Here is a 9,469-nt window from a genome sequence, read left to right as displayed (position 1 = left end):
GCGGCTTACAAAACTATTTTACTGGCAGTTTTGCAAATTTAAAACATGGTAGTGAAGGATTCAATCAAACTACTCTTGCATGACCTTGATAATTTAAGAATCCATCACTGTACAGTTTCCTTGATAAATTGGACACAAGTGCTCAGCAACAATATACTATTGGGCAGCAAATACGCACACGGTTCTCAAGATTACAAGATTTCAGTCTCCTGTAACAGGATAATTCAACATGCTCGTCGCCTAGTATTGTTATAATAGTGTAAAGATGAAACTGGCCGGCACAGTTGACGGAAAACCAGAGTGTTCATATTCCATCCGAAATTTACAGTGAGTTGAGGGCCATTCCTCGTTCAACTCTAGGATGTAACATGAATCTATTGCGTGGTGATGTCAGATCAACTGCCTCCATTCAATCTGGAGTCTGCAATTCCAGTTTGAGGGAGTGCATTTGTTTCTGGCATATTTGGAGTTTCAGAAGTCTGATGAGACTCTGTTGCCTGCTGAGAACTCTGCCGAAGATTTAACAAAGCATTCCACCTTCCCCTCAGTTTTGAAACCTCAAGAAGAATAGAAGTCCCACTCATTGCACCTCCAAACCCAGCAAGCGTCGCAAGAAGAACTGAGAGAACAGCCTGCACATGAAGCTGTCGCTCCCACACAAACATACCAAAACATAAATTAGAAATGCAGGTTCATATCTGGCCATTTATGTTCAAATGTCAATCAGGATACAAGAAAGTTAAGGTAGATCAATATAAATGTCTTGACAAGTCTTGTAAAGATAAAGGGCGTCTTTCACTACATGAGATTTCCCACATTGTCAAGGACTCAGGGTAGGGAGGGGGTCATTTTTGTATACGGTCTTACCTTCCTTTGCAAAGGGGCTGTTTCTTTCTACAATTTGGACTCATGACCATGTAGTCACAAAGAAGATACAATTGCTAACAAGGCTCACTCTTAAATGTCTTGCTAATAATGAAAAGAAAAAGAACAGACACCTAGAAGGTCCTCAAGTAAGGATTCTGAGTATGGTAACTCTTACCAGGGAATAGAAAAGGTGAGCAAAGAGAACCACCAGTACAAACTGAAGAGTTGCGTATGGCCAGGCAAATCTTCTCCTCACTAGTACAAATTGAGAGAAATTGGCAGTATATGAGATGCATAAACTCATTCTTCGGAAAAGGGCAGCTTAATGCAGAAAATTTACCTACCCATGGTAGTTGATGTCATGGATGCGAGGAGACCCAATATGCAGGAAAATGGAAGGGATATGGCAATTGCACCTGACCCCAGTTTGGTAACCTGCAAACAGAAAGGAAGATGAGAAATATTGATACTTGAAGTGCAGTACGCAAGAATAGCTGAACTTACCAAAAGCTGCTCTAGGAAACAAAAGTAAGCGAGCATGCTGACAATGACAAGAACAGGGACATCCTGCCAGACTCTGGAAAAAGTCACATTGCTTTAAAATGAACTCTTCCACCAGCCAAACTTATACAGATTTAAATAGAAGTTTGTACCAAAAATGACAATTCTTAAAAATACAATTAAATCAAGATAAAACTAAGGTTGACAACAAGATGTAGATATATCTGTGTAGTAATTAGTTATAACTGATGGCATCTAATGAAAATGTTATTGATTACACCTGATGTTAATTGAGTCAATAAGGGATTCCACTTTTGAACTAATTACCTTAGCTCCTTAAATTATGATGTCCAGTAGGTAATACAAATAAGTGGAGAAATGTTAAAGTGTAAATAAAAAAATTAGAATGGGTGCTTTTTCAAGACATTGCAAGAGAAAACACAATCAACTTGCCTGTATTGAGCAATTTCAGCTTGTTGAACTCTGCTTCCCGGAAAGTTACGAGCCTGAGAATTTTGAACTCGTAAAAGGGTGACAGGTAGATTCTGGACTTCTTGCTTGCAGACATCACATGTCTTGTTACCTTTGATGCTAAACCATGTTATAGCACATTCTTGGTGGGCCAATGCGAGCTCGCCTTTGCAGCTACATTCCATCTTAAGAGTGTCAGCACCCTCCCCAAGTTCAACTAAGCAGATCCTACAAACAGCTTCTTCTTCAGGAATATCTTCAGCATCATCGTTATTTCCATCTGAAGCACAAGACCTTTAACGCATAGGTTGGTTATCGCAAGCTCCAAAAGAGGTGTTAAGTTATAGCAGAAGCAGAAAATGTAAACTGGTAAAGCCCATCTTTTAGAATCTGAGAAGTCAAAGTTCTGCACTGGTTTTAAGAGATTTTTCCATATAATATTGATTCTATGATCTCATAAAAGGAATGAATTTTCTGCATAGTATTACTAAGATTGATGCTACATCACCCTTTTTCCTCTTTCTTATGTAGCCGCATTCATTGGATGTGAAAAGTGTAAGGGTATAGGAAATGTGTCCAACAGCTGTATCCAACTTGGATAATTTACTCTGATTTTTCAACGATACTTGAAGAAACCATAGCTTATACTTGATAATAAGGAATATTTGAGGTTCTCACACAGATAGATGAGAGGTAAAAAAATTCAACTTTCTTTTCGTAAACATTGTTTTAGGTACATATCTTCATGATAACACCATATAATGTTACAACATTAGCATATTCAAATGTTTATAACATATACGTATGTTCAACTTCTGGATGCATATGTCGATGTCCCAAGTTCAAGGGTTTAAGAACCAACAGCCATGCCTGACAGTGTGTTTGAGAGATGGCGATGGAATGGAAATGGAAGGGTTCTAGTTTGAGAAAGGCAACAATAGTTGAATAGAATTTGTAAAAAAAAAAAGGGATGGAAACATTTTCTGTCCATTCTTCTCCAAAGTTTCATTTTTTGTCTCCCCTAAATTGGGGGAGAATGGATGGAGAACTCTATTTTTGTGAGTCACAACATTAATCTTAATAATTTTATAAAATACAAGTTCAATTTTTTTCTTAACTTCACAAAACTCTATCTTTACATTAAGAGAACATTAATTGTCATTTGTTGTTTAATATCTTTTCATTCCTCTCTCAAACAAGGAGAAAACACTTTACATTACTTTCCATCTTACACTCTCTGAAACAAGGAGAAAATATTTTACAATACATTCCATTCCATTACTAACTCGTTCCCACACAAAGCCAAAGTCCATCATGTAACACAGCTAACAGTTATAGTTACTATCTGAATTTTAGGGTTTTAGTAAGTGTAATCATAAAATTGGTAGTCACATACCCAGTTAGCAGAAATAATGCAACAAGCTTTGTTCTCCGAACAACACTGTTGTTAGAATCTTACGATTCACGATTCGAATCGTACGATTCGACTCGATTCATGTAGAAATCGAGTCAAATCTATAGGATGAATCTAAAATCCCTTAGAATCGTACGATTCACGATTCGAATCGTACGATTCGACTCGATTCATATAGAAATTGAGTCGAATTTATAGGGTGAATCAAAAATCCTTTAGAATCAACTATGAATCGAACAAATCAACTGTGAATCGCATGAATAGCACGATTTGTACAATTCGTGCGACTTCGTCTGCATGTGCGCTTTAATCAAATATTCGTTCGATTTGGCTATCTTTGAAAACAAAAGAAGATGATGAAAATGATGAAGATGATGATGGTCTTGAACTTGAAGATGAAGATGATTGATAACTAGTGAAGATTATGGACAATGGAGTTTATTAGTAACCTTATAGTTGTAGGTTTTTTTTTTTTTTCTAACTTGTTATTTTGAAAGTGGTTTGGTTTGGTGCAATTTGAATTTAAAGACAACATGAATATACTTTTGCCTTTTGGTATAATTTTAAACTTAGCAAATATATTTAGAAGTTTTTATATCCATTTATATTTAAAAGAATTGATCATGGTGGGCACATTATTTATTTTCTATGGATATATATTATTTATAGTTGAAATTGAGAATGTGTACCGAATCTTACGATTCGATTCTCAATTCACGATTTATAAAATAAGGATTTCGATTCTCGATTCAAATCTCGATTTAACAACTATGCCGAACAATGCTCAGTCTTTGGATGTAGTGACCCAAAGTTTTATAAATAAATCATTCCATAAACAGATAACTCCCTGTCTCCTAGCTTAGTAATTCAATTTGTAAGGTCCTTGAGCAACTTTGGGCAGAAAATTTTTAATTCGATGGACAGTAGGTGCTTATTAAGTTGTATTAACAAAAGGAGAAAATTAGGAGAGAATTACCAGCATCTTTTGTTAGAGTTGTGGTCAATGTAGCAAAAGGTCCTTCCAGTGCTCGTGGAGTAGAGGGAACCACACGAAATACACCATTCAATGAATCACTTGGTGTTATGTTTCCATCTTTATTTAACACAGGGACTGAATGTGAGCGATGAATTTGAAGCTGAGTTCCAATATTCTGTAGAGCAAAGAATTCAGTAAGAACTAAATAGAGACTTGAGAAAATAATTGGACGGAAGTCCAACATTGAAGAGCTTCAATGCCACTTCTACATGTCACCAGGGGACTAGAGCAACTAATATTTTTAAAGACCTCATGAGACCTATATATGATAATAGCCAGAGTATGCTATTAGCAGTTCCAAGAATCAATCTAACATGAGAATCTGTAAGGAATTAAACTGAAAACGAGTCAGGCCACCTTTCCTTTTGTTATTCTATTTATTTAATTTTTTATTTATTTATTTTTTTTTTTGGGGGGGGGGGGTGGGGGGGGTGGGGGGGGGACAAGGTGGGGGTGGTTGCAGAATTTGATAAACATCATGTATTAGGCTCCTCCCAGTATGTTCTCTGACCTAAAATATTTACGGTAGTGAGACTTTGGATTTGAGTTAAGAATTTTGGACTGACCATGACCATGAAAGGAAGTTGAACTAGCAGTAATGATGGAAACTCCCCCCCCCAAAAAAACAAGCCATCTCTAGTGCATGAGACTCCCCGCTTTGCAAGGATTAAGAAGGGTCATATTTGTATGTAGTCTTTCCCTTACTTTTGCTTCTTTTTTTTTTTAGCAAAAAGGCTGTTTCCAAAAATTTAAGCCCGTAGCATTCTAGTCACAAAAGAGAAACTTTACCATTGCAAAGAATTAAAATGAATTGAAATAATAACCATACCAATCAAGAAAGAGCCAGTATTAGTAAAAGTCCATGCATAGAAAAGGAAGCAAATCATCAACTCCAACTTCAAAAAAAGTTCTGAAAGGCTCTAAGAATTTTATAATGATAATATGTACTATATGTATCAACAGGCATTGCTAAAATGCTACACGAACAATTCTCAGAGCAAATATGGGTAAATACTTACAGCATACTCATCAATTGTGTGTGCTCCATGTGTGGACTCCGGATTTGAATGTGCGATAGGGGTAACAGGTAAAGATGAAGTTCTTTTCATTTTGGGTGCAAAAAGTTTGGTAAGAGACAATGTCCTCCGGAAAAAAGGTTTCCCCCGTGTCTCTGCCGGAGAATCACCCAATGCTAAGATTGCAGCCTTCTCAATCTCTGAATTATTGTTGCGGAATTTAAAGCTTAGTTTTGGAAGAAGGCTTTTCATGGCTGATTTACCCCTAGATGACATTGGGCTTGGGGAATCATTGTATCTGAAATAACCAGGGCTAGGGATTGGGGAAAAGTTTACTCTTTTGGGAGTTTGACTTGGTGTCAGGGGCATGTTTATTCTAACAAAATCCTCAATACATCCCTCATTCATTTTCAAGGGTATCTCTGGTGCCACATTTTGGTTCCTTTGAGGATGACTGCTTGATGGTTCTTCAATAATTTCACTTGAATCTCCAACCTACAGTATGCAACGAATGAGAATAATGTCCATCTATGTGAAGTAGTTATGATGAAAATACAATAAAAGCACACCGTACCAAATAATTTGTAAACTATGAATGAGGCTAAAAATTAGTAGGAATTGGCAAATATGATATGCATTTCTTTTTCTTTTTCTTTTCTTAGTTCCTTGTAGGCTGAAGTTTTCACAACATAGATACGAGCAGTTCCTAATTAATTTCCTTTTCCTTTTTCTTTTTCTTTTCTTAGGTCCTTGTAGGCTGAAGTTTTCACAACATAGATACCAGCAGCTCCTAATTAATGTTAATAAGTCAGAGTGTACAGGGTTGGCGACTTTGGGAGCTCAAAGGGCAAAGATTTAAATATCTAGGTTGGGTTTGGATGTTTGGATACATCTTTGCTGAAAACATTTGGATTTGGACCGAAAATATAGAAAAATTTCAAATCAAGTATTTCAAATACAAATGATGTCATTTGAAATCCCTCTATCCAAACACAACCCAAAAGTATTTCAAAGGATGCAGATACAAAAATCTCCTAAGCAGTTAAACTGTAAATTCTAACTGTAAGAAGCCAAATTCTGAAATAAATAGTTATATATACATATAAAATTGGGTTTTCTGAAGGTTTCGAATTGCAATCACCTCAGAAACCAAAGCCTCGAAAGCCAGAACTGAAAATACCCAATGAAAGATATGTGGCAATTGGGACACGAGGGCAGTGAAAAACAAAGCAAAGCAAAACCCAGAGAGAAACAATTCAACAGTTGAATAATGATCGAGAATATGGGAATTTCGAAGATACCCATTAAAGAATTTATACAAAAAAATAGAATTTACTCACAGATGGGGTAACAAAAGCTACCTATTCTGCACAAAGCAAGGAGGAAAAGCAACAGATTTTAAGGAGAAAAAGCTCAGAAAAGTACCTGTTGAAGTAGAGGAGGAGAATCACAAGGTTTGTTGTTGGAAGCGGCTTCATTACCCTCCTTAGACACACTCTCCTGTTCATCAACTCCCATGTATGTTTCTCTATCTAATCTATGTTATCTACAACTTTATAATCAATCAAACAAAATTCAATGAGCCTGAGCCTAATCTGACACCTGAACAAGCAGAGGAAGAAGAACAAAAACCCACGTATAGAATTCTATATTCAAATGCCACCAACTTAGAGAGAGAGAGAGAGAGAGAGAGATGATGCTTAATGGGAACCGCGGCCAGCTGCCAGCTGCAGCAAGTTTCCCACCCTGGGTACAGACTACAGAGTGAACTTTTTAACTCTTTCCAGTTTTTTATGTTTTATTTTCTTCTCTTTTTTCCTTAAAACAAAGTAATCAAATGTATTTGTTGTTTATTATTATTTTTAGGTCTAAACAACTTTTAGTAATTAGAATTAAAAAATTAATTACAATGTTTAGGTCTAAAAATAAAATGTATTAAATACATTTCATTTAAAAATAAGATTACATTTATTATATTCAAGAGAAAAAATATGAAAAAAAGAAAAAAAAAACACTTCATTATTTATCATCCAAGTATATCTCTAAATCCATTTCAAAGCTTGGTTAAGTAATGTAGAATAAATATATAGTTTAAATTCAGTGTAATAGATAAGAATTTTTATAATTAGAGTATAGCTATATACTCTTATTATAAGATGGGATGGAACATGATGAAAGCATGATTTGTCTTGCTTGAGATAATATCCATTGCTAGTTTGATTCTATTTCTGCCAATTTGTGTTTAATTCGTTTTTGGTGCCATATTTGTTGGTCCAAATTAAATGACTTGTGCCATCATAATAATAATAATATATATAAAAGGAAAATATGTTAGACATAGCTCTAATTCCTCCATCCATCCATATCCAAAGCCTGCCTTCTTTAAAAATATATTATTATTATTATCATTAAACTGACAGTTTCACTTTGTTTGGACTGGGGTAGGAAAAGGAGAAACTCTGTCCTTATTTGGAAGTCTTATTTTGTTATCTACCCTACACCTCACCTGTCCCAAACCAAGCTTTAAGGACTTTTTGCATTTCTCTTCACTTCATTTAATTATTTTTCCATTTCTCTCTCCCTCATCATGGCTTTTTTTTTTTTTTGAAAATTTTATATGAGTTGGCAAATCACCATCATCATTTAATTGAGTTTTTTTTTTTTTTTTGGGGGGGGGGATAATAAATTTTAGAAGATTCTCAAAAGTTGCTGTCATTTTAATTTAAATGCCCTTATTATTATAGTGCTTGCTGCTGCTGCTAATGTTGTCTATCACACATTGCAGGGTCATCACCATGGCGTGTTCAGGAGCATTGATTAAATTATTAAGGGGGTCAGTGGCAAATTCCTTTCCTGTCCAGCCAAATACCAACTTTACATAACCACAATTATTAGATTTATATAATATATTTTGTTCAATTATAATAATAAATCCACCCTTCTATTGAAGATATTAGTTTTATTCTAAACAATGGTCTCCACTTTAGTGCATGTTGGAAAATTCATGGAGCAAAATCCCAAGCATGACGAAGCAAATCATGGATGATGATTAGAATAATGACGATGTTAACCTTATTTATGCGCATGATTTATTTTTTCCCTAAGTTGATGTTAGTTTTTAAGTTGGAATTTGACAGGATAAAATTGTCACAAAGCAGTTTAGGCCAATAATTTGGATGTATTGTGGCCTTAAGTTATGAATGCTACAATTGACAAGTTCCATTTTGTCAACATTGTTCCAAAGCCATAACATATTCCTTCTACTTGCATTTGAAATGTCAAATAATAATATTTATTTCTTGTTTTATTTTTTTTATAAGGATAATTTAGCAATTTGAAATATAAAAAGATTTCGATATCATCAAATGAAAATTTAAATTTTTAATCACATGAGATGATAGTGACGTCGTTTATATCAAAATTCAAAATCTTAAATTTATAAAACTGATTAAATACATGGATTTTTTTTTATAAATTTACAAAAATCACCTCATATTGTTTGAAAATACAAAACTATGGGAGCTTTAAGGGAGGGTTGTTTTGAAAACCCTTGTGCTCCATTAGCGATATTATAATAATCATTTAAAAACACAAATTATGTGCTATAAAGAAACCAAATGAGTTCAGATTAGTTGTACCCATCATTCTTATGCAGCTAAAGGAAGTCAAAAGGGACAGAAGAGATTGCTCAATGCTTAGATTTTTTTTATTTTTTTTAATAAAATAAAACTTCCAGATGGGCTGCTAATGCCTTTTGTAACAATCCATGTTGTTGTTAACTAGAGGGACAGAGCCAAGCAAATATATATATATATATATATTATATAGGGGACGAGAGAATGTAAAGATATAAAAAGAATTTTAAAAGAAAAGGCTTTGTTTTTGCTTTTTCTTTGAATTTTCAATGAGCTGCCATTGATGGGTGATGGAGAACCTTAGCAGAGAGCATTCATGGAAATGGGTGGCACTGCAGAGAAAGAGACATATGTAGGGAATTAGGGTTATTATCTCTAATTTATTAGGGTTTTATTTCTTCACTTTGAATTGAATACAAATGGCCAATGGGGCCAAGCTCAGAATGAGTATGCCATTATGATTTCTATGTTCCAGTGAGCCCTTGTTTTCAGAATTAAAAAAAGTTTTAAAAAAATCTTCATTTTATAT

General features: G+C 34.6%; 1 protein-coding gene across 2 annotated transcripts; it reads right to left on the bottom strand.

The window, feature by feature from the left end:
- Window positions 1-29: 29 nt before the first annotated feature.
- LOC127788388 (uncharacterized) lies at window positions 30-7,042 on the bottom strand. Of its 2 annotated transcripts, none has more exons than XM_052316577.1 (8): window positions 6,731-7,042; window positions 5,309-5,800; window positions 4,230-4,404; window positions 1,822-2,119; window positions 1,372-1,444; window positions 1,212-1,302; window positions 1,043-1,122; window positions 30-644 (listed from the first exon to the last, which is right to left on the bottom strand). In XM_052316577.1, the coding sequence occupies exons 1-8, from the start codon at window positions 6,821-6,823 to the stop codon at window positions 396-398; spliced, it is 1,551 nt and encodes a 516-aa protein (XP_052172537.1). In that variant the 5' UTR covers window positions 6,824-7,042; the 3' UTR covers window positions 30-395. The 2 variants fall into 2 exon arrangements, with proteins under 2 accessions (XP_052172537.1, XP_052172538.1); XM_052316578.1 differs by having other exon boundaries at window positions 410-644; window positions 1,208-1,302.
- Window positions 7,043-9,469: the final 2,427 nt, after the last annotated feature.

The sequence above is a fragment of the Diospyros lotus genome, chromosome 13 (assembly GCF_014633365.1).
Source record: "Diospyros lotus cultivar Yz01 chromosome 13, ASM1463336v1, whole genome shotgun sequence".
NCBI lineage: Eukaryota > Viridiplantae > Streptophyta > Magnoliopsida > Ericales > Ebenaceae > Diospyros > Diospyros lotus.
Note: the sequence above shows the minus strand (reverse complement) of the source record. Positions and strands in the feature narration are given on the sequence as shown.

Excerpts from the sequence above, each read along its gene's own strand:
- LOC127788388 (XM_052316577.1), bottom strand. The coding sequence starts at position 6,823 with ATGGGAGTTGATGAACAGGAGAGTGTGTCTAAGGAGGGTAATGAAGCC. Across the intron at positions 5,801-6,730 it reads CTCCTCCTCTACTTCAACAG|GTTGGAGATTCAAGTGAAAT; the intron begins GTACTTTTCTGA and ends TGCATACTGTAG. Across the intron at positions 2,120-4,229 it reads AACTCTAACAAAAGATGCTG|ATGGAAATAACGATGATGCT; the intron begins GTAATTCTCTCC and ends CTTGTGCTTCAG.